A 26,233-nucleotide genomic window follows, 5' to 3' on the forward strand; every position below is an offset into this window, starting at 1 on the left:
TATTGTCATTTTATAATTTTTTTTTTTTATGGCTTATGACATACTAAACCCGACCTACTATAGTATGACTTTTTGTGAAAAATGTTATCACTTTTTATTAAATGACAAATTGTTTGTGATATGTTATACTATATATTTCTTATGCCTTTTTTAAGACATACTATGTTTTTTTATTACCCTTTATGGCTTTACTTTTTAAAGACTTTTTTTTTATGACAAACTAAACTATGACATTTTTTTATGACAAAGTTTACGGTGCATTTTTCACAACTTTGGTGTGACAGACTACACTGACTTTTTTATGACATGCTATACCATGACTTTGTGATGACTTATTTATGACTTTTTTTTTATGCTAAACTATACTGTCTTTGATTTACATTTATTACATACTTTAATATGATTTACTATACTATGAATGTTGTACAGCTTGGTTTGTGACATTCTAAACTGTTATGTTTTTCCTACTTTTTATGACATAATAAACAGGGACCTTTTTACGAATTGTTTATGACAAACTACATAATTACTTACTTTCTTACAATTGTTTTGTAACAGACAACACTGACTTTTTTTATGAAATATTATCCTATGACTTTTATGACGTTTTCCTGAATTTTATGACATACAATAATATGACTTTTTAAAAAATATATTAATTATACTATGGCCTTTAAACTCAGACTTATTTTATGACAAGCTATACTATGATGTTATGACTTATGTATTGCATTTTTATTACAAACTTTACTCTGACTTTTTATCACTTTTTATGATAAACTATTCCATGACTATTTAATGACATACTATATTATGACTTTTTATGACAAACTATAGTCTGACATTTTTTATGATTTTCTATGACATATAACACTGTGACTTTCTTATGACATGCTATACTTTTACCTTTTTGGTGACGTTTTGTGACCAACTATGTCTTTCTTTTACCATTTTCATGATATACTATACCATGACTTTGGTATGACATGTTTAATAATATTTGTGTGTATCATATATATACTATGGCTTTTTTTCCCAACTTTTTCTGACATACTATACCATGATTTTTTATGACTTTCATGAATGACATACTATACTATGGCTTTTTAAATGACATACTATAACGTACATTTTTACGACATACTCTCCGATGACTTTTTGACATTTTCATGACGTACTATACTATGGTCGTCAGGTCGTCAGCCAGCAAGATCATTGGACATGAACAACCCAAAATTCAGACTTTTCTTTACACATACTATACTACGACTTTTTAATTACTTTTTTGGACACAATATATTATTACTTTTTATGAATTTTTTCGACATATTATACTATGACTTTTTTCACATACTATTCTATGACTTCTTTATGACTTTTTTGAAATTATATACTGTGACTTTTCGTAATTTTTTCGACATACTATACTTTTTCATGACTTTCTTTTCACATACTATACTATTTCTTTTTTGGACACAATATATTATTACTTTTTATGACTTTTTTCGACATACTATACTATTACTTTTTTAAACATACTATACTATGACTTTTTTAAACATACTATACTATGACCTTTTTTAAACATACTATACTATGGCTTTTTAATCACTTTTTTTCAGAACACTATACTATGAATTTTTATTATTTTTTTCGACATACTATTAACTGACTTTTTTTCTCATACTATACTACGACTTTTTTTACACATACTATACTATGACTTTTTAATTACTTTTTTGGACACTATATTATTACTTTTTATAATTTTTTCGACATACTATACTATGACTTTTTCTCATACTGTACTACGACTTTCTTTTACACATACTATACTAAGACTTTTTAATTACTTTTTTGGACACAATATATTATTACTTTTTATGACTTTTTTCGACATACTATACTATTACTTTTTTTCACATACTATACTATGACTTTTTTAAACATACTATACTATGACCTTTTTTAAACATACTATACTATGGCTTTTTAATCACTTTTTTTCAGAACACTATACTATGAATTTTTATTATTTTTTTCGACATACTATTAACTGACTTTTTTTCTCATACTATACTACGACTTTTTTTACACATACTATACTATGACTTTTTAATTACTTTTTTGGACACTATATTATTACTTTTTATAATTTTTTCGACATACTATACTATGACTTTTTCTCATACTGTACTACGACTTTCTTTTACACATACTATACTACGACTTTTTAATTACTTTTTTGGACACAATATATTACTTTTTCTGAATTTTTTCGACATACTATACTATGACTTTTTTTTCACATACTATTCTATGACTTTTTTATGACTTTTCTTAAACATACTATGACTTTTTTGAAATTATATACTGTGACTTCGTAATTTTTTCGACATACTATACTTTTTCACGACTTTCTTTTCACATACTATACTATTACTTTTTTGGACACTATATTATCACTTTTTATGAATTTCTTCAACATACTAGACAATTACTTTTTTTTCACATACTATACTATGACTTTATTATGACTTTTTTAAACATACTATACTATCACTTTTTTAATCTTTTTTTTTAAATGATATACTGTGACTTTTCGTCATTTTTTTGACATACTATACTATGCCTTTTTTAAACACACTATACTATGGCATTTTCATGACTTTTTAAAAAAACACTATACTATGGCTTTTTAATCACTTTTTTTCAGAACACAATACTATGAATTTTTATTATTTTTTTCGACATACTATTAACTGACTTTTTCCACATATTATACTATGACTTTTTCTCATACTATACTACGATTTTTTTTACACATACTATACTACGACTTTTTAATTTCTTTTTTGGACACATCATATTATTGCTTTTTATGAATTTTTTCAACATACTAGACTATGACTTTTTTTTCACATACTATACTACGACTTTATTATGACTTTTTTAAACATACTATACTATCACTTTTTTATCACTTTTTTTGAAATGATATACTGTGACTTTTCGTCATTTGTTTTGACACATATACTACGACTTTTTCCTGACTTTTTTAAACATTCTATACTATGACTTTTTTATCACGGTATATCATTTAAAAAAAAGTGATAAAAAAGTCATGAAAATTCATAGTATATTGTTCTGAAAAAGTGATAAAAAAGCCATAGTATATAATTTCCCAAAAAGTCAAAAAAAATTATAAAAAGTAATAATATAGTGTGTCCAAAAAAGTAATTAAAAAGTCCTAGTATAGTATGTGTAAAAAAAGGCGTAGTATAGTATGAGAGAAAAAGTCTTGACTGACTTTTTTTAAACACACTATACTATGGCTTTTTTATCATTTTTTTTTTTTTTTTTTTTTTTTATATTTACAAAACTGCATCAAAGACTAAAGGGCGACTAAAGGCGGAAAAACTCACTCAGCAAAGCTTCTTGTCCACCAAGAAGGCCAGAGACATCAATGGAGCGACCCAAAACTAGAATCTGTGAGACACTCAACGTTAGAAGAGACGGGAGCAGCAGAAACTTAGTATAATAGTAAAAGAGAAAAAAAAGAGTCGAGAGGCAGATCGAGTTTTAAAAATAATCGTGGTTTATAAAACCCAGATATGACAGGATCACCAAAGTGTATACAGAAATACAAATACCATCAGGAAAACCATCATAGAACGGAGTTTTACACTCGACATGTACAAACTACTCTGTAAAAGGGATTAAGGGGAGGATGGGTCAGACATTTTCCTTTCTTCATGTCTCTTAAAATCACATTTAGCCACAATGTATTTATTCTATTATATATTTTTTTTGTATCTAATCAAAGTAGAACAACCATCTACCAAACTACAGGTACTATCACGTTCAGCTAGATTAGAGAAAGGGTACGAACAACATCGAGAGACGGAGAGGGTGGGGTCAACACATATCAAGCACTTTAACATCATGGGGGTTTCAGCAAGCAGTGGAAACTAAATCACCCATGAGAAGAGTTGGATGTAAGGGCTGCGGATCATCTCATCAAACACAAACTGTACAAAATAACCCTGTTTTTGTTTTTGTCACATGGTTACACATACTGAACATCCTGAACGGCCCGCGGCCACTAAAACATTTGTTTTTCTCACAGATAAGCATCTTAAAAAAATGCTTCGAATAAAGATCCAGGATCTGTTTATGAGATAATTCAAAAGAAACTCAGGCAGATCTGGGATCAGTTTAACAGTATCTTGTCATGGTGTGGGTCCTCTCTGTTCCTGCGCCCTACAGTATGCCAAAGTGCTTATGTCAGCAGGGCAGTTTATGACAACAGATGTAACGTCCACAATATCTTCATGCACATTCACAAATGTACAAACGGTATTACAGCTTCAGGACACAGTAATCTGCCTCTCACGCCTCCTCCATAAGCATTGAAATAAGAAGGAATCACCTACAAGATACAACCAATCACATTCTCCAGTTCTATGGATTAGTTTTTTTTTTTTTTTTTTTTTTTTATACAAACACATTGTCAACAGATTTACACATGAAAAGGAGTGCAGGATCGTGATCAATCAAAAACAAATGCTCCTTATCACCTAAAAAATACTGCTTGTCTTGGAGCAATAATGGCAACGTATGAAATCAATCATTGTAGCAGCAGCAACAATGATTGCAAATATACATATCATGTCAAATAAATTAAGACCTATGTACAATGTAAAACTAAAGCAGCATGCAGGCAAGACAGCAGAGCCTTTTTTTTTTTTTTTTTTTTTACAAAACTTTCTGCTGTAGAGTTGTGCTCTCCGACACGAGAGAGAGGGTTGTAATGTTATGTATATGTGTGTGTGTGTGTGTGTGTGTGTGTGTGTGTGTGTGTGTTTGTGTGTGTGTCGTGTTTAATGCCTGTAGACAGTTATGGTATGTGCTCAGTGTATTTAAATGGACTGGGAAGCTACCCATCTTCTACATTTTTTAAAAAACTTTCTAGCTTTCTAGTTCACATTAAGCTCATTGCACATAAAAGATTTTCGCTCCTTTAGTCGCTACAGGAAAAACAAACAAGGAAGAAACAGGACTTTCTGTATAACATTTGTCTTGTGGCTCTCTGGACTCCGTCACATGACTGATGGTGACGCAGGGAGGAACAGTAGACCAGAGAGCAGAGTGAGAGGGTCAAACAGGAAGAGAAAGTGAAACACACAAACCACCATTAAAGTAAGCATCCTTCCTCTGAAAACCAGTGGGGCTTTACCAGCAGCAGCACCTTTTTAGCACTTTAAAATTATAACCAACTGTTCTTTAAGTGTTAGCTGCTGGTTTGAAAATAAGCTGAGGGAGTAAATAGAAGATGTCAGACTTACAGCACATTTTTACTGGTTATAAAAAAATGTCCTTACCTAAGATCAGTAGATTACATTTGATCTAACAAATCACAACACTTGAAATTACTTTGTAAAAGTGCTAAAATAACGAGGCAACACTGAACATTAGAGACAAACAAACAAACAAACAAACAACTTCACAACTTCAACGGTGAATGTGGTGAAACCTGACTGATTCAGAGCTGGACGGGAGCTGCGAAACGTGTCACAGCTTATAGATATTTACTATTTAAGAGCACTGAAAGAGCTTTTGCAGTGGAGCCAGATTTGACTGCCACAAAGTAACTCAATGACAGCCTCAAAGACTTCCACTTTTTTGTTTCAGATGTTGGAAGAGGTTTAATCGTCCATGTGCATTCTGATTTATGAGTATAATTGGGTGAAAGTTTAAGTCTAATAAACCAGTGCTTCTCAAACTATTGCTGTCGTACACCACAAAAAAAGCCAATTTGAATTTCATTGCATATTGAACATGACAGACATAAAGGCTCTCCCGCTTTATTGACAGTAAACATGGAAGCAAGATAAGCCTTTCATATTATTATTTTTTGATTAATGAGTCTTGATTTTCTTGACTTGTTAGCATCAGAGCTCATCATTTCCCCCTCTGGTCCCCCTCCCAGTTTGAGAGCCACTGGCATATACACCTTGAATCACTAACTGAACATTTGACACACTACTCATATCACTTGGACTTAGAACAACACAGAAACTACTTGCTAAAACAAAAGGTGTACTTAAAAACACTCTAATCTTTAAACAAGCTTTGTGCAGGTTTGAATGGACACATTCATAAAAATAAAGCTTTGGTAGTTAATGCAAAGAATGGCAATGCACACACATATATTGTATCTAATAGGGCACTTTGAGATGACATGACACAATGATTTACAAGTCGGTGTACCTTAATTTTAGGTTGGGGAAAAATTGAGGTCTAAATATGAGCTTATTAAAAACATGGCACAAGTGTAACCAAGAAAAACATTCCAAACCTTATAAAATACATAAACAATCATCGTGTGGATGCTCAACTAGTCTCACTAGTATAAACAACACATGTAGAAGTACTTAACAACTACAACAGAGTAATAATGCACATCCAAATATATTAAATATTACAAAGTAACTTCACAAACTAGAAATGTTTGAATCAAAACTTCCCTTTTGGTGTACAAGTAGGTTTTTTCTTCATTGTTTTGTGTATTAAATGCACTTTTCCTGCAAATGCCTCAAAGTTGGGATTACACACTGAAGTTATTACAACTCAACCAAAAAAAAAACAGGCGGAGTATAAAAAGAATCAACAAGTTGAAACCAGTTGATTTGTTTTGATATGCTGTGATTTGTGTTGAGTCCTTCCTCAGGTTTCTATTGATTTATATTCAGTCTTTTGATTGGCTTGTCTTCTCCCTGTTGATCCTAGAGTAGTTAAAAAGGATTGTAAACAGTCGATGCAGCTTCTCTGAAATAAATCCAGAAAAAGTAAAGAAAAAAAATCTAAAGAAACACAAATATCTCAAAGTAAAAGTCTTTCTAAAGAAGAGGAGGATAATCCCAGGGCAGTGTGGCGTTTCCACATATGTGCAGAAGATTTCCCTTGATGTCTGTCCATCTGTCTGTCTGTCTGTCTGTCCATCTGTCTGTCTGTCTGTCTGTCTGTCGTAAGCTCTCTCCTCAACTGTAGCTAATAAACTATGTTTGTGCTTCATCAGCAGGTTTATGTTTATGTGTGTTACAGCATTATAGTGTGTATTGAGTGTGTTTGTCTATACTTATAAAGACCAAATATACTCACAGGGATTTAAAGATGAGGTAAATTGTCCAAAGCGAGGACCATGTGAGGTCCTCAGTGCTTTAAAGGTTTATACTGAGGGTCACTGCTCTAATCACTACAAAGGGAGAAGGGTTGAGGGTTGGGTGTTAGTGAATGAGGTCATTGTAAGTATAGTATGTATGTGTTTGTGTGTGAGATGTTGTGAACTCAGCTGAAGGCCTCATCATCCGTGTCTTCAATTAGCACCTTGGTGTCCTTTTTAGATCTAGAGAAGGATTAAAATCATGAATTTATTATTTTTATAATTTCAATTTCACATTATCATTTCAACAGATATGTTAATGTTGTTTTATGTTTTACACAACTGGGACAACAATGGCATCTTCATCATCCAATCCCTGATGTTTTGTATTTTATAAAATAAACAAACAACAAAGATTACAAATGTAAAGTTTCTTAAAGCCTTTTGTTTAATATCAGTCATTTGTACATTTTCTCATCCTCTGTGTTTATAAATCAAACTTAAAATAAATATGTATGAGCCTGATATCAAGTATTCCATGTCGTTTCTTACTGTGAGGAGGACAGCAGGGGGCGTCGGAGAGACAGGCTGTAGGACCTCTTCCAGGTCTTCTTGCCTGAACGGTTCCGGACGCCTTCGTCCTGGTCCATCATCTGCTCGAGCAGCGTCTGGTCATCAGCGTTGAGTGGCGCCACGGAGATATCCCTCACGGCACGGAACTCACCACAGTTATTCAGGTGCTCGTTCTCCAGACGGAAGAAGTTCCACACAAAACGCCTGCAGAGAGAGAAGGTGAGTGAGAGGGTGAGTAAGACAAACATGAACGCTAAGGTAGAAACTCTGATGGGGATGAGAGGTTTGGAATGGCACCACGTGTGACCTCAAGGTGTGTGTATGAAAAAAAGTTGTCGTGTAATTTTGACCCACCTGAAGACCTCGAGTGGAGCCAGCACCGTGGCAACGATGTCGCCCACAGAGTGGATCTTGGTCGTTGTGGTCAGAGAGATCTGGATCGTCCAGGCAAAACGCAGGATCACATCTTCTATGATGGCACAGTAGTAGTAGGCCTGGAAGAGGGTGAGACAGGATTATGGTAACCGTGTGTGCCTGTGTGTGTGTGTGTGTGTGTGTGTGTGTGTGTGTGTGTGTGTGTGTGTGTGTGTGTGTGTGTGTTTATTTACACTATAAGACTCTACCTTGTGTGGGTAAACAATTTCTTCTCTGAGGAAGGTGTTTTCTCCGGCTCCACGGTCAAAGAGACCCCAGTCCATGCGCAGATCCCAGATCAGTGTGTACAGGGAGCTGATTGTTGAGAACACGATCAGCAGGTAGAAGAACATGTCGGCGTCCGTGTGTCCTTGCTCTGGAATAAACACACAAACACAAACGATTGCATATAACACGATTTAAAGATCTGGTACAAAAGGAACTGTATTTATTTTTTTTAAATGAAGGTTTATAGAATCAACCAGCTCACTGAACCAAGTTGATTTTGCAACAAAACTTTGACCACTAGAGGGAGCCCTCCTGTCATGAATACACTAGCAAATGATTAATAGCCTGTGGACAACTTGCTTGCTGCACCACGACTAACCCCTGGAGGAGAGGACAGTTACATAAAATCATGATGATTCAACCTCATAAATTCTTTAAAAGATGTACAGCATTATTCTAAGGTATGGCCATTTTGTATTAAAATATGCATCTATTGTACAGCATGTGCACATATGTGTGTGTGTGTGTGTGTGTGTGTGTGTGTGTGTGTGTGTGTGTGTGTGTGTGTGTGTGTGTGTGTGTGTTGTGTAAGTGTGTGTGCTTATCTCAATTCAGTTTGTGTTTTCTAACTTCTATATGCAGAGATTCTTACATCAATGCGGATTAATTAAATACCTATTGAAGTCATTTAATCTGTGTTAAATGTACAGTATAGTGCACTAGAGGTTTTTTTTTTTGCTCTTAGTGTCCCAGTGCTGTGAAAGCATGTAGAGAAGAATAAATGTCAGTTACACCTTTCTGTCTCACACAGCGTGTCCTACTCCTATATCCAAACCGAGACTCAGCACTTCATTGGCTGAGAAAATGTTTATACTTCTCAAAATGGCAAGAACCTAAATGTAATTACTTTTTTCACCGCAGCTGCAACTGTTAAGCTATTGATTAATAACTATATGATTAATTAAATGTCTGCTGGTTCCAAGATACAGTTATTTCATTAGACTCTTCAATCTAGCATCACGTTTTCTGCGCTTCATCATAAACAGGTTTAATCATTTGTTGACAAAATACTACAGTGGGAGCTTGTACATGTTTGCTGTAATAACAGTTCTAATCATTATATGTTGACCTGCCCACAGCTGATCAGTATTTAACAAGCTCTAAGCTAGTTTACAGTTGTTTGATGTATCGTATAATGTCAGAGTGTGATTAGCCGCGCTTAGCAGTCTCTGTGTGTGTCTGCAGGATGTGATTTTCTTGTTCCTCAGTGGGCATCGATTCATAAATCAGCACCCAGTGGCCTAACACAGTGACTCACACAGACAGAGACAGCAGCCACCAGCCAGAGACCGGGCTCGTTCCCATTTGTCATAGTCAATGCTTCTTCCTGCTATCAGCCAAAGAGACGCCGGGGAGCAGAGAGCGGGGACATTTCTAACGGAGAGTTACTGCTGTGCTGCTCTGTTAACTGCCGCTCCCATTGTGCTGCTCGCTTCTTCAGCTGAGCGATGGGATGGAAGTAGTCCCTACGGCCACGCTGAGATTTCCCAGCCGTAGATTATACTTAGTCCAGGACAATAGACTCTTTTCACTGGAGAATATCCACTGATGTGAGTTTCTCAGCCTGTAAAGTGTGAAAGTATTTAACCCTTCAGTGTCTGTTAAGGCTGATGTGTGTTTTCCAAACAGGCTGGTGAGCCACTGGACCATTAAAAGGTCAAGCAGTGTGAGATGGACATTGATTGGATGCTCAGTACGGGCTAACTGTGGTCACTAGCTCCTGTCCCACACACTCAATTGCAAGCACTCTGTCACTCACTCCGCACACACACACAAACACACACACACACACACACACACACACACACACACACACACACACACACACACACACACACACACACACACACACACACACACACACACACACACAAACACACACACACTTGATATTGTTGTCCACTGGCCCTCATGAGGTTAAACACTGTTAAAGGCACTGAGCACCTCGGCAGGCATGTTTTATACAACAGGCTCAGTTCCCACCGATGGAAAGAAGTTCACACCAGGAACAATCAGCCCCTGCTATTAAGAGTCATTTCTCATCCGTTGCCATGGCCACCGGATCCATCAACAAGGTAATTAAGAATCCTGCAACTGGAGACCACTTAACAACAGACTTCATCCAACCAAATTACTTAATTTCAGAAATCTTCAATCAGAGAACTTCATTTTAAAATGTCTAGAGATATTGGAATCATAAAAGACGTTATCGTACAAACACATTTGTTCTCATGTAGAACATACGAGTGATTTAAGATAATTTTTGGCTTTTGCTAATTTTTTCTTGGATACAAACAAAATTGTACCAGTCATGCAAGATCGTCTGATTCTCTCCACAGGGCAAAACACACTTGTCTTAAGAACCATAACGCCTTATTCTGAATGAATTTGGAGTTTAAATACTGTACAGAAAGTAAAATAAAATATCTAACTAAGACAAAACTAGATCAAACTAGATTAGATTTGTCAGGCTGTAACTGACCAAGGAAGTAGTCTTTTGCTGACATTTTGTGAATAAAAATTACCCAGAGAATGAGCGGAACAGGTAGACTTATATTTTAAGTAAAGGGGTGTAGATTATGCTAATGGTGAAATCTCATAAAGGTGCACCTCCTCATGAACAGGTGGCGTTGGATAAGAATACAATGTGCTTGCATAATGCTGTTTGGCTTTAGCAGAGGTGAATTAGAGTTCAAGCAGGCAGGGAGAGAAATTTGACTCAAAGCCGGGTCTTTTATCTCCATTGGTTAACGTGTGTGTTTTTCCTAGGGTGTGTGTGTGTGTGTGTGTGTGTGTGTGTGTGTGTGTGTGTGTGTGTGTGTGTGTGTGTGTGTGTTGCAATTTCTCTCCAGTTAATGAACGAGGGGTCAGAACATGAAATGAAGTTATAAAAGCTGTCAGCTCTGGGCTCATCTCTATTCCAGCAGAGTCCAGCAGACATGTGTTCAGCCACTGGGCCGGTAATACTCCTCTCTCCTCTCCTCTCCTCTCCTCTCCTCTCCTCTCCCTCTCCTCTCCTCTCCTCTCCTCTCCTCTCCTCTCTCTCCTCTCCTCTCTTCTCTTCTCTTCTCTCCTCTCCTATCATTATTCATGTTTTGATAAATCTATCATCCATCTGTCTGGAATCATTATCGGTATTCTTGTCGATCTTTAGCACCTACCTCTGGTATTCTCTTGTTTTCTCTGTTACTTCCTCTCTCCATCTTATCTTTCAATTTTACCTCCCCCTCTACGCTCTATCATCTCTAAATTTTCTGATCCTTGACTGCAGCTTGACTCAATTTATTTTCCCCTCACCCCGAGGTCAGCCTCTCACAGAGACTAGCAGGACTAATTTTCCTCTTTGGTCCTGGTTATTTTACCTGGTTTGGGGAGTTTTTGATGTTTAAAACTTGTGTACATTGACAGGAGAAACACCTTTGCATTCCTTCTCTTTCATGATCTGTGCATACCTTGTGTATTTTTTTTCTTATTTGTCTATCAGAGACTGTTGGCTATTTTTGCCCACCATGCAACATCCTGTTCTCCTCCTTTTGCTTGTCCATGAGATAAATCCCACGGGTTTAAATTAGCATTAGAGCCTTTAACTCCCCTGCATCTAAAACAGCAATAAGTCTCAAGCCACTGTACATAATGCCAAGCCTGTATTGATCCTGAGTAAAGTATCTGCTTTAATCAGGCCTCACACAGTATCTTACAGAGTTTGGGAATTCTGACTTAACGTGGAAATCCTCCATCCAATCCTCCATCTACAGAGAAGCCCATGATTTATTTGTTGCATTTAAGGTTCAAGTATTTTTTCCTTCCCGGAGCTAAATGTGTGCAGTTCCAGTAAAGAGTGAGGTGGTGAGGTCACACAGAAACCATCCGAGCTGTGATCAGATTTGCAATGAAGGTGACACATCCACAGACAGACAGTGGGAGCTCTGCCAGGTAGTGACTGACACTCCAGCCACCTTTTACAGCCCGACCCAGCGGTGTGAACACGCCACCCCCTTCTGTCTGTTCTGACAGATGCCGGGTAAAGAAGGAAGACTGGGCATCATCTGTCCTGCCTACACTCAGGCTACCGAGGAGGATTTTTTTATACCTGTACTTTGCGCTTTTATTGCTTCAGAGGCTGTTCGCTCATAATTTCTATATTTGGATGCAGGATATTCTGACATTGATGCCCATATTTGTTCATCAAGGGCTTTAAAATTTACCAGAACAATAATTTCTGTAGCGGATACATCAATTAACTCCACAACCAGCCATTTCCTAAACCATCCATTCACTATCTATGAGTGTATGTGTTCCCATCCTGCTCCTTCGCTTAACCAGCGATTGGTCTCAGCCCCCATTATCGTGCTGGATGAAAGACAGCTTCATAGAGAATAACACATGAAGAGAGGCCATTAGTCTACAGGCTTCAGACCAGAGGAGGAAGGAGGATATGGTTTAATGGACGCCTCTCCTACTGAGAGAAAAAAAAGGTCTGTCCGTCTGTCTGTCTGTCAGTCTGTCTGTGTCTCTTCCTGGTTCATTCAATATCAGATCACTGGCGGTCAGCTTAGGAAGCCGGCGTATTGATTTGAATTCATATCGTAAAAGAATAAAGTCAAGCTGGGAAATAACATTTAGCGGTTTGAAAGGTTGAAGATGAAGTCTCATAGCTGGCATTTTGCTGGCAAATAAATATATAAACTGGCATCTGAGACAAGTTCAAATAAACGAGGGCCAGAAAAAATTGCTTTCAAACGAGCTGCGTGGACAAATATCTGTGATGGAAAACTGAAATACAAAGAATGCATACTGAAGGGACGCTTTAATCGCCTGGGTGCTGTGTCTTTGAACATGAATTACTTTGAGATCTGGCTTCTGAATCTGAATAATTGCAGGCTAATTGTGAAGCTGTCGGAGGGAGAAAGTGATTTGACTTTTAATGTCAACCACTTTCTCTTTTTGCCTTTCAATCTTGTTTCTGGTAGATGGTAAATGAGGAGTATTTTTCTTTCTTTTTCTCTATTTCTTTGTTGAACTATTTCTCCTTTTCTCTGGTCTGTCTGGCCTTCTCTTCTCTGGCATCATGCCCACATATTGAATGCCATATTATGAGAGCAGAACCTTGTTTATCCGTGGCTGTGTGTTGGACAAACCTTTTTCAATTTCCATTATAAAGCTCTAGGCACTGACAAGGAACCAAGGCCAACTTCTAGCATTTGCACTCAAGGTCACCTCTGCTTTCTCAGAACACACAACTATATTAAAAGGCTCAAAAAGCCTGTGTGTTGTTGACAAGCTTCTGTATGAGTAATGCACAAATTATGTTGCTCTTCTGAGCTGAAATTTCTTGCACTGTAATGGACTGAAGATGCATTTTTACATCTACATGTTTAATCAACTCAGATCAAACCTCTTACCCGGGGTACATGACACATAAAACAGATATTTGAGTCCTGTGTCCTACCTCTGTGTGTGGCATACAGCGCAGCAAAGGTGACGACAAAGAAGGTGGTAGAATATTTCCCAGCATTCACCAGGTGAGGGAAGGCCCTCTTGGTGTCACGGTAACGCCTCAGGCATTGAATGAAGCGGAACCAGGCGGGCAGACACTGGATGATGGCACGCAGACCGTACGAGTAGCTGTGGCATATGTGGTCATCAGGCTCTGGAATAGAATAAAACAGGGCATGATTATGTTAAAAACCTCTTATGTTTCTGCCTTTTCTCTAACATAATCTCCTCTCATTATTATGAGAGTCACATGGCGACCTCTGCGTGGCCAAACATTTCCGATCCATTAGCTCCGTGTTAATTGGTTGCGTGGAAGCCGAAGTGTCACTGTTGGTGGAGTGGACGGACAGCAATTAAAACCTTATTCACATCGAATTTCCTGAAAGGCCAGCTCAACTGTCTGGCACACTGTCAACTTAGTCCAAAACATTTAGAACCAAATGGTTTGGATCTTTAAAATGATGCAATATAGTAGGTGAAGCATAAAAGCTTCAAATATATATAGCATCAATCTATTGTTAAGTGCATTTAAGGGTTTTCTTTGTGTTTAAGTTATGCAGTTTACTGTATTTAGGTGTTCCAATTATCTATTATCTATTTATATCTGCTTCAGTTAGAATATTTTTTTCCCAGAGAGCAACAACCCACTGAGAACAGGAACGACTATATCAGTAAATGAGAAACAATTCACAACATTTACTCAGAACTATACATATTGCGTGATTGAACTGCATTACTATTGACTGAGGCTGCTGTCGAAGTATTTCTGCCAGGTTGGGAAAACGTTGAGTTTAGAAAGAGGAACTTTCTCTTTGATGATTAAGGACTAATACCGAAACCTTCTCTTTAATGTTTCATGAAATGCAAGTATTATTGTGGTTACATGATATTATCCATGTATGGCTACCTATATCTATATAGAAATGAGAAAAATTCATAGAAACTCTTTAACAGCTCTTTAACAACAATGTTGCATTTTTGGGTGTTTTTCTTCGGGAGCTTGGTGTAAACCTTCCCTTCCTGGCTCCTGCTTTGTTTCATCTGTTCACAGTGAAAGATGAAGTTTAAAATGTATCCATTCTGAGTACAGATTCTTGTCTCACCTTTAAACTTGGGCAGCAGGCCCTTGCTGTTGTTCCACTGCAGCTCAAAGATGTAGTAGCAGATGAGATACTCCAGGTCCATCAGAACAAACACAAGAGAGTTCAGCTGATCAGCCAGCCAGAAGTCTGCAAACTCCACCCGGTGAAACGGTGCTGTGCACACCCGAAACTGGAAACAGACAACAGAGAAAAGATCGCAGGTGATAAAGCTAAGCTGCTATTTTATAATGACATTCATTGTAGTCTCAATTAACTCAAAGTGCACTAAAACATTAATTTGTGTAAAAAGGGAAGGGTGTAGAAAATAATTTCAGAAAAACATGCATTCCTCATTTATGGAAGAAAATTTGGTACATTTCAGAAAACACGTTGGCTGACCTCACTGCTACACTGAGTTCTGATTGTGTGTATGTGCTTCAACACTGGGACTTAATCAGTCAACAATTAGTTAGTGTGAAATTATCGCAGTACATCATTAGAGAAGTGCAAAGCAGGGAAAAAACTCTATTAATGATCTGCAACACATGAAGGGATCATACCTTATCAGCACACCACAGGCCAACGGAATGAGTCACGCTTTGTGTCTGTGTCCAAGTGTTTGTGTGTCACAACTCACTAGTGCACAACACAAACACATGATGTGGCCGGCAGTGATTTGTGGCATGCTATGGCTTCTATGGGCATGTTATTTGGGATATGTTCCTTTGGCAGGAGCTTAGTTATTGACCGCGCTTTGTAAAATGATCCAATGCTGCTCAACTCTTTCCATTTACCCCCCAGGCCACTTCTGACATTCAGGAGCGATTGTATGCCTCTCACCATGTACACTTTCAGCCCAAACCCCCCCACACACAATCTGCCTCCACTGAAAATGTCAAAGAATATTGATCTTTTTCTTTTACACATATCAGCTCATTACGTATTTTTCTTAACCTGTCAATCAAAGTCTGTATTGATTGAGTGGCCATCGCACCCATATCCACTCTACCTGTGTGGATGTCTCAAGGCTGAGCCCTCTGCAGGGATGTGGTTAGGTTTTCATTTCTTGAGCAAACACTAGTGATCCAGGCGCTAGATCTGCAGCTTGTCCTTTAATGAAATCTTTGTCCTCTGATTGGTGTTTATTGTCAGAGGAAATAAGCACATCTGGCATTGAAACATTTAATAGCTGTGCCAGAAAAAACAACAACAGATTGTTTGTTCCAAAAAAAACCTACAATTTCTCCTGAAACATCCTTAATCACTTATTGTGTATTCTAGGAGGCAACCATGAAAAACGACTAATATCAGCTCTAATACTGCGTTGGTTGTTGTGATTAATAAGGACCAATCAAGACCGAGGCTGATTATGGAGCCGCATTGGTGGAGGAGGGCTGAGGGAGTGCTGCTGAGGACTGTGGGGAGCTGTGAAAGAAAGGACACGAACATGAGGAGGGGGTCTGCTGCTGCTGCTGCTGCTGCTGGGGAGAGCTGGAAGAGGAGGAGGGACGGAGGAGCTCAGGGCATCAGCATACTGATAGATCCATGCCTGTAATGATTGCACAGTCACAACCCTCCACCTCCCCTGGGACGAGGCTGCATTCTATTATCCCTCAAACCCTCTGCCCTCTGTCTCGCTGCACCCCCCTCTAGAAACACACACACATGCAGACCCCATCCTCACTCCTGTAGCTTGGCTTAGACAAAGAACAGTGTCACATAGGAGGGTTTTGTAAACATGAGGCTTAAGATAAATATCTACATGCATTCATTGTGTGGAATTGACATATGCACACACAAACACACACACGGGGATATTCAAATTGTATCAGTAGCACACTAGAGTAGCAGGACAGCTCCTAAATAGCAATATGAGACAAATAACTCCCAGAAACTCGTTTTTAATTTTGGTGAGCATTCATCCAACATATCAACGATAACGCAGCCAAAGAAAACCTCCAGTCCATTTAACCTAAGTTAGCTATGATTTTCTTATGAATCTTTACTTGTAAAACAGACAGTATGTAGGAGATTCTGCAAAATTCACAAATACAATTTTTTATTATATGATGCAAAAATTCACAGCGATATTTTGTGGAACAATGTATGAATTAGTGTAATTATAGAGTTTTTTAAAATAACATTTTGGGAGGTTTTCAGTCAATATTTTGGGGCTTTAAAGTTTGAAAATACGATTTTGGTTAAGGTTAGAGAAAAATATGTGTTTAAAGTCAGGGTTAACTTTTTCTTTTGATGGTTTGTCTTAAAGTATACGTTTAATATTTTTGTGTACATGCATAAAAATAACAACCATTCTCTTTAATACAAATAACTATAAACTCCCCATTAAACCTGGCTCCTGCACTCTGTGCTGCAATTCCAGTTGATTCTGTGTCAATAGCGAAATCAATCCTCAGCCCACATGAGCCGGTGTCTCACATTGTCCCATCTTGTTCGCATTTGGTGAATTTTGTTATGGCGGTCCTCTACAGCGTTACTTGCTGTGGGTTCAGAATTGCAAACATTTATCTTTGTGTATTCATCAACCTGCACCGTTTGGCTCTTTCATGCAGCTCAAATTTTCAGCCGCCCCGAATGAGTATGATTGGTGGCACCGAAGTTCGACGTCATCATTGTAATTCTTTCAAACAAAAATAGCAGAGGAGTAAAAAAGAAGCTCCAATAAATAAATGAATAGACTGACCAGCAGCTTGAGGAGCCAGAATCGCGATTTGTAGTAGCAGGTCTTGAAGGGGTTGAGTAGGAAGAGCACCATGAAGCCATAAAGGATTAGCGGATTGATCTGCATGGGGATGTAGGTGTACTCTGAGTAGAGACAGGAGAGGATGCTGAGGCACCACAACACACCCAGGAAACCAGCAATCTGCAGCACACAGGGGAGAAACAGAAAAGACTGGCGTTAAAAGAAAGCACTTTTGACACATAATCTCAGTTAACAAGGCAATTTGAATAATTCTGTGCAAATTATGTTGTGTTTTGTTACACCATTGTATAAATAAAACCCTGTGGGAATTAGATATGTACTATTTCTGCTAAATGAAATAAATAGTAATGTATTCCTTGAATTTGGATTACCCTGATGACTAAACAACCCCATTCATTCCTATTGCATATTTAAAAAATGCATGATCACTCATTCAATCTGAAAACAACCTTTTATATTCATTACAGAGAAAAACGTTATTTTTCTCTCATTCTGTAACAAAAATAATTGTTCACATTTATTTTCCCATTCTGACCTCAAACAGGTGTTGGTGTGAGAGGTTGTTTCGGGGGTTGATCTCGAATATAAGGACATGGTTGACTCCGGCCTGCCTCCACCCATAGGTGTTGATGCCCAACAGGAAAAGGAACTGGATCAACAGGAAACCGCCCCGATAGATCCGCACCAGTGGCCACACGTTCTCCAAGCGGATAAACACAGCACCTGATAAAACCACAGTGGATTTTCTGCTTTTTAAAAGATGAAATAAAAAAACTTTACTCTCTATTTGATAACACATCTGAGGGAAAACAACAATAAAAACCTTGCCAATCATGCTCCCTATTTATCTCCAACCATCTGCCAAAACTGCCACTTATCTTGCAGTGACACATAACAAATTGTGCAGGAAATGAAGAATGTATGAATCTGGATGTTAATGTGACTTACCAGTGAGAACAAAGGCGATAGCCAGAATGATAAAGAAGCCGCAGTAGAGTCCCACACGAAAGGTTGTCCAAGCCAAAGCAGGCTGAACCAGGCCGGCAGGAATACAGAAAGAAATAATAAAAATTAATAATACAAATTTATGAGACACCTAACTATCATATTATAAATATTAACATCTCACAGATACTAAATATGGATAGAGATTCCAATAATTGTGTATGTAACTACAACTTTTGAATCGAATATGTCTCCATAAAAAGCTCTGACTACTTTTATGTGCTTAAATATATTCATTATACACATGCATGCAGGGGAAATGGAGTGATCAATAGTCACATAGCACAATTCAAGTTAGACATGACAGTAATTAATGCATTAATAACAGTTGATATAACATACGGGGGTAAAGTGCCACTAGCCTCGATTATTTCTGAAAGATATCCTGTTCAACAATGGAAAGGCACTTATAAAATCAATACTAAAGGCTCTCATGGTTTCTTTCTCTTTGTCTCTTCCCATCTTCCTTCCTCTCAATTTCTTTCATACCAAACCTCTCACCTTTGTTTTTAACCTTTAGTCACCACCAGCCAAACATCTTGGAACATTACAGTAAGATGAATGCAAAGATTATTCCCGCTGAAATTTTCTCAGGCACGGACACCACATTTGTATTCAGGTAATTTAATACTGGGCTTATTTCTCGGGGGGATGACATACGAGACTGAAAATATGACCCACACTTATGTTCTCGTAAGTAGAAGAGAAAAATGGTGGATATTATTGAACTTTTTAAGAGAAAGTTGTTTTTCTTGAAAAGTTATAAATCAAAAAGTTTGTGAGGCACAAATGAAGCTCATATCATATTTCATTCCAGTATTACCAGCTGTCCTTACCTGAGCTGCCCCCAGTGGAGGAACTCTCAACCTCTTCATGGCCTTCTGACGATCTCCTCCCTCCAGCTCTGTGGTGACGATGGTCTACACACACACAAACACCAAACACCAAACACAAACACAAACACAAACAACAAACAACAAACAATTGTTTTATTTTTGTATTATAGCGTGTATGTGTAAGTTAGTCTAAATGCGAGCAGGCACCTCTGTCTCGGAGATGAGCTGTGTGATCTTCTTGCAGGTGTAGAAAGGTGCCACCTCCACGTGAGCCACACGCCAGTCGGCCCCGCGAGGAGTGTCCAGGATCTTGTCATGTTTCTTCAGGATTTTACGGAAACCAGTAAAGTTCAGGTTCTGTGGACAGATAGGAGGAAAGAACTGTTAAATACCAGACAAACAGATTAATTTAAAATGAGATGCAGCAGGAATTGCCAAATAACACATTTATTTATATGAAAGTGTTAGTGCTTGTAACTCTAAAGATTACATTACTTCCTTATTTATAGAACTTTTCAGCATTGACTCAACCTTGAATGCAGGTGTGTTTGAGAGTTTATAATGATACCTGGTAGTTCTGGAGCAGGATGAGGCTGAGGTAGAACTCGCTGAAGGCTAGCTTCAGGTCCTTGATGTTGTGGTGTTTGCAGCGTTCCTCCTGCGACAGGTGGAACATCGTCTTGCGTCTCCGCAGGCCGGGTGGAGCGTTGCTCTCACGCTGAGCGTCCAGTGAAGACTGCAGCTCATTCTGCAGCGTGGCGGAGCGTCTCTGTGCTTCAGCAAGCTTTTCTGTAGGTTGGAAGACAAGAAAATAATTAAAAAGAGGTTCATGGTTTTCTTATGGCTTATTATTGCATGAAAGTGGTGCAATACAAATAACACAATAATGTTAAAATGCAGATATCCACTCTTGAAAGTCTATGTAGTCCAACTCAATAACTTTATGTTGAGTCCTGTTTTACTATTTATTGTTGGTTTTGTGAATTAAAGTTAATTTGATTCAATAATATTTCATAGGGAGGGAATTTTTAAGTACAAAGGGTATAACAAAAATCCCAGTAACGAGCAATAAGAAAGACAGAGAAGGTGAAAATTCAAAGAAAAAAAAAATTGATATAAAGCCTGTCTCCTCTTATTATCTCCTGTCGGTTCCAGGAAGCAGAAGCATGGAGACTGTTAGGCTGAGCTGAAATGTTAATGCTGCAGAGGGAGGAACCATTATCTGGGTTAGACATAGGTTAATATACCCAGGAAGAGAGAGAGGGGTGGGGCAATAACCTGCATTTGTTTTAACTTCTCTTGCAAGTCTACCTTCTTTTCCAATAAAGATTAATCCTCATTCTACACTGTTTTGTTTTTTTTAACCAATCAAAAGACATACAGTTTCGGCTACTGAACAATGAAGCCCATATATTTTCTTGCCCCTTTGACCATTCTGCTCCTCCTATTCTTACAAAAAAATCGGCTAAAACCAGAAATAAAGACTTGTATTTACTACTGATCCATTGAGTTGCTAATTCCTCAGTTTATGAACTCAAAAAAAATAAAGTCACAGAGACTAAGACAAGGAGTGTCTTTCTAAAGAAATAAAAGTTGTCATTTTCATGCAGGCAAAACGGCCAGTTTGTGACAAAGAAGAGTCAGCAGAGTGTTTTAACTGGTGGGCAGGCTGGCCAGCCAATTTTATTCACTTACTCCTTGATATAGTTGTAGGTTTGTATTAGTTAACTAGTTTAAGTATAAAGCTAGTATGTTTACATCTTGTTTTGAGAAACTTGCAAGTCATGTCTACTCCTGCTGTGACTTCTGCAAGTTCTTCCAGCTGGTGTGAATCCATTAAATTAACAGACCTGGAGTTGCAATAAGAACACTGATATCTCCTTGCAGTGCTGTTTGTGACCAAATCTGATTTGTTTGGCAGCACACTGCCAGCCTGTTTGTGGTGCTGAGGCTCCAATAGCTGCTCCTCCGTCCGAAACTCTGGAGCCTGCATCTGTAGTTTTTTCCCTAGACGATAGTGATAACTGTCCCATTGCCTGTGTCAGAGACACTTAAATTCCTTTATCCAAATATCTCATTTTCACCACAAGAAATTATATTAATTTCAACCTTCAGGATTTTTAAATGACTTGCCAATCTCAGGAATTCTTCAAATGTTCCCTATTACTGATCTTGCAGTAGCACTGGAAAACATCTCACATATTTTAATGACAGACATAGATGCCCATTATAAAAAACATTGCATTAAGAACACATACAGTCATTGGTTCTCCACACAACTCTCCAAAGTCATTTACAACCGAGACAAAGCCTGGTCCACGGCTAAATCCAGTGGAACTCTTGAGGACTGGTTAACCTTTAGGCAACAAAGAAACATCTGCACCAGTAGGATTAGGAAGGCTAAATCAAATTAGTATAATTTACCGCTCTCTGCCTGCAAGTTCTTCATAATTTATAAAAAAGTATAGCATCTCTTTAGGAATTCGTCACGGTTTTGAGTTAAAAAAAAATTCTCCTCTGGTCTCTTATTTCATATGCAGATTCACCCGTAGACAACTACCATATCTGTCCAGCAAAAAGAGTCTCCAATGCCTCAGTTTCTTCTGATTGCAAATTTTTGTTTTGTTTGGTAAACAGCGCAGAAGTTTACATAGTTCAGTTTAGATGAATGCAAAAACACTGGTGCAGATAATCTTCACCCAAAACTTCTTGCCCACTTAATCTGACTTGGTTTAGCTCACATTTTTAACCAAACCTTTTTAACAAGCATGAGGAGCATGACAAGGATTCCAAGAATGATTGTAGAAAAAATTTGCCAATTTAGTAAGTAAACACCTTTATTGACTCACTAAACATACTACAGCCCCAGCAGGCTGGATTTCATCCGGGTAAATCACGGTACAATAACATCTTCAGTTTCAGTCATTAATCACAACGTCTTAAATAATTTTAGGCTCTCCTCCTCATTTACCTCTCAAGAAGCATTTGATAATGTTGATCATAAAATCCTACTCCACAAACTCTAAAGGACAAAGTCCATAGGTCTGGCTGAGGCCACACTTAATTGGTTCCACTTTTACCTGATAGAGAGAACTCAGACTGTTGTTATGGTTTGTACTCAATAAATTCTTCCTAATACTCCAAAATCAACTTTTTTGCTGATGACACACTTGTATATGCCCGAGGCTTCACTCCAGCCCTGTCACGTTGATGCTTTCTTGCCGTTGATGCTTTCCAATTACACTCGTTAAAAAAAGACAAGTTTTAAATGCAGAAATGACCAAGTACATTGTGTTTTCCAAATCCACAAGTGACCCTAGAATTATAGGATGTCTATCTTCTTCCAACCGTTAAAACTATTGTGCAGTCAACCTTCATGTCTGTCCTTGACTATGGAGATATTCTGTCATGCCCCATCAACACTTTAGCTGTTAAACCCTGTGTATCACAGCGCATTACGGTTTATCACAAAAGACAAATTTCGGACTGATCGTTGTTTCTCTATCATAGGGTGGATGGACCTCCTTATAGTCAAGAAGAAATAGCAATCTCATGTTGTTATAAAGCTCTTGCACTGAAGTTTCCAAACTACCTCACATCTCTTCTCTCATTTAAATCTAGCAAATACAGTACAGTAGAGTACAATACTCATGTACGCACTAATGTTGGTAGAACTGGTTTCAGGTACTATGCATCTTTTTAATGGAATGAACTGCAAATTTCCCCCAAACTACAGTCTTGGTTATCCTTTGGGGATTTAAAAGCTTTATTATCTGATTTTTTTCTGTGATTCTTGTAACTGTTTTTAATTCTTGTTAATTGGGAAGTTGTGTCGTTTCTTTCAGCTGATTGTGTTATTGTGAATGTTTCCAGGTCTCTCTTGGAAAATGAGACTACCTGATTAATTAAAGATAAAACAAAATAATAATAAAAAACAGGAAAAGCAGCAGTGGTGGTGTGGAGGGCTCAATGGTGACTTTCACGCTTTGTTGCTTCTACACACCCACCCACACATTTTCCAGATATGACACTACCTTCCTCACAGAAATGCCTCTCCAACGTCTGAATTCACAGTAATCCTACTCGACTCGTACAGTCTGTCACAGCGATGCTAGGATGAACACATGACAACAGCAGGAGGCGTGAGAAAGTCAAGACCCTGACTGGCTGGGTCAAGTAGCTTTAGATTAAATCTGAGGATTGCAGTGGCACCTCACAACAGAGGACATGGCTGGACAGTTCATGTGTGTGCGGCTAATGGACCTTAAACAGACAGGTGTTGACAACTGGTATGGTTTTAGTGGAGAAGTTTAAAGAGCCTGTTGTTCTTCCTTTAGCTTTCAGGGTTGAAAGGATATTCTATTAAAATAGCTGTCTGCAAAAATGTATTTTTGGTGTGTTTAACCCAATCAAGATGAAAGTGTTGTCCAACAGGATGGATTTCAGCGCAATGCAGCAGAATGGTTTTGAGAGGTCAAGGACCCCTTTCAGAGGGATATTCAGAGGGAAAGGGCTATGTGGAGGCAAGTGTCTTATGTAAAGTCAGCACACAATTTATTTCCATCCATCCGCCGGCTTTCTTTCTCACAACCTATCCAGCTTTTTCAAACTACTACACACTATACACACACATACACACACAGTAACTGGCATCAGATAAGCTGTGTGTGGAGGATAAACAAGAAGCCCTGAGACCAGGAAGGAGACGCTGATGTTTTCATATACAACATTTAACCAACCTCACTGCTCAGGTCTGCTGAAGAGAGACGATGATTCACTGACTGTAATACAGATGTGATGTGACTCTGCTGTCAACAGACGTACACATGTACCATTCCTTTTTCTGTTTTATTTATATGGACAGACGTTAACATAAAGAAACCAGAACCCTCTGAGGACTTTACTGCTGTATTGAACATGTTCTGTCACAAGTAAAGCAACAATGTTTTCATTATGAGCAGCAGATAATGGATCAGGATAATAATGTCTGCAGTGATTTACAGTATATCTTATTTATTTGATCCTCTTGCCATCCATCGGCCAGTTATGTCCCATCATTATGAGCTTGAACAATCTTGCCTGTCAACCTTGGCCTTCACCTGACCTGTAGTTTCACCAAACAGCCTCTAGAGGAAGCACGCTCTGTCTTCAGACACCTCCCACTTCCCCCTGAACTAGTTTGAGACCAGAAGGCAACCTCCTGGTACCAGAATACCAGATAATATCATGGCTTCCATCTCATGTTACACGGTACACACATACTCCCTTGCTCCCTGAAATACACACAGGCAGGCCTGCTCGCCTGAGAGCAAAAACCAATGGCTACTTAAATCAAATGACCAAGATTAGGCACAATGTCATATGGCAAAGAAACAGGAAGCTTAGCACAGAGCAAAATGTAAATAAACATTATGCAAAAACTTTAATATCTAAAATAAAGATAAGTCATGGCAGCTGAAACCTACAACAGTATTTAGAACAGGGTTTATACAATATATTAAACTACATAATTGCTATTTTATTGTTATAACAACAATAAATTAAGTTAATTTAAGATGAGATCTAGAATGCATTTGCAAATGGAGCATTATTGCAGAGCAGAATCAATCAGGAAATTAAAAAGATAATTGCTTCATATTGGTATGGATTCACTGAGTCAAAGTCAATGAAATAATTTCTCTGAATACCAGCCCAATAATCAGACTTTAACTGTTTCAGTTATTTGATCTTAAACTGCCTTCCTAATTTGTTCTCGATTTCACAAACTCAGCATAAAGCATTAATGAAACTGAAGTTCATAAATACCTGAATAGAATGTGTTGATTTTCAGGAGCTCCTTCTCGCAGGTCTGGAAAAACCTCTCCTCAAACTTTGCGTAGTATCTCTTCACCGTGTCTTCATCTGTGACTGGAGGAAGAAAAGAAAAATTGGTGATTAGACACTTGCTGAAGGGCACAAATATGTACTTTATGATCTTGACCGACGGACACGTTTTTGATTACGGTGCTCTTTTTTGTGATTCCCATTTACGCTCATGCCTCACAGCTAATAAGCAATGACAAAGCATATATCGTGGTGGGCAGCAGTGAAAAACGAAGCCATGTCAAAACTTTCTCCAAATGAGGGGAACAAAATACAGCAGAACACATACTGTAGGACCAAAGCAAAAGTGATGGGGCTACAGGAAATTGCCTGAATGTACACATAGATCTCTCCATGCTTACACTTTGAATATTATCAAACATCATATGAAGTGAGACAACATCTCAATATGGGAAAGGTGGGGAAGAAAATACCTATATGAAATACTGTTAGTTACAATAACAGCTATGGCTTTTCTTTTTTTTCTTCAGTGACGGGCAGTGATAAGTGAGCATTGTCCTTTGTCTGATCTACTGAGAACAATAGAATAATGCATCTGAGTATTTACAGTAGTTTAGTAGCAGAATTAAGTCTAATGTTCAATAGTGAGTGAAAACCTTCGTCTTACTGTTAAATGCCTGAAATAACTTCCATGTAGTTATATTGGTAGTTGAATGGGAAAAGTCATCCTATGTCTGAGTAAATTAGTAGCTTATCACAGTATTACAGATTTTAAATAAATGTGACCTACTAGGTGTCCAACTCAGCAAATCAGCCAAAAATGTAT

At 37.9% G+C, this 26,233-nt stretch overlaps 1 protein-coding gene across 2 annotated transcripts in view; it reads right to left on the bottom strand.

Annotated features, from left to right (window-relative positions):
• Positions 1-4,482: 4,482 nt before the first annotated feature.
• xpr1a (xenotropic and polytropic retrovirus receptor 1a) overlaps positions 4,483-26,233 on the bottom strand; it is a 66,095-nt gene continuing 44,344 nt past the window's right edge. Inside the window, exons 3-15 of one of the 2 annotated variants that reach the window (XM_054603541.1) lie at positions 25,390-25,491; positions 20,153-20,373; positions 19,792-19,941; positions 19,585-19,668; positions 18,692-18,773; positions 18,279-18,466; positions 17,723-17,902; positions 15,040-15,208; positions 13,890-14,090; positions 8,362-8,528; positions 8,093-8,232; positions 7,718-7,942; positions 4,483-7,408 (exon numbers count right to left, since the gene is read on the bottom strand). In XM_054603541.1, coding sequence (XP_054459516.1) covers positions 7,351-7,408; positions 7,718-7,942; positions 8,093-8,232; positions 8,362-8,528; positions 13,890-14,090; positions 15,040-15,208; positions 17,723-17,902; positions 18,279-18,466; positions 18,692-18,773; positions 19,585-19,668; positions 19,792-19,941; positions 20,153-20,373; positions 25,390-25,491 — 1,967 coding nt within the window. In that variant the 3' untranslated portion in view covers positions 4,483-7,350. Of the gene's footprint in view, positions 7,409-7,717; positions 7,943-8,092; positions 8,233-8,356; positions 8,529-13,889; positions 14,091-15,039; positions 15,209-17,722; positions 17,903-18,278; positions 18,467-18,691; positions 18,774-19,584; positions 19,669-19,791; positions 19,942-20,152; positions 20,374-25,389; positions 25,492-26,233 lie in introns of those variants that run through there. The other variant, XM_054603542.1, reaches the window with a different exon arrangement.

Source organism: Anoplopoma fimbria, chromosome 8 (genome assembly GCF_027596085.1).
Source record: "Anoplopoma fimbria isolate UVic2021 breed Golden Eagle Sablefish chromosome 8, Afim_UVic_2022, whole genome shotgun sequence".
NCBI lineage: Eukaryota > Metazoa > Chordata > Actinopteri > Perciformes > Anoplopomatidae > Anoplopoma > Anoplopoma fimbria.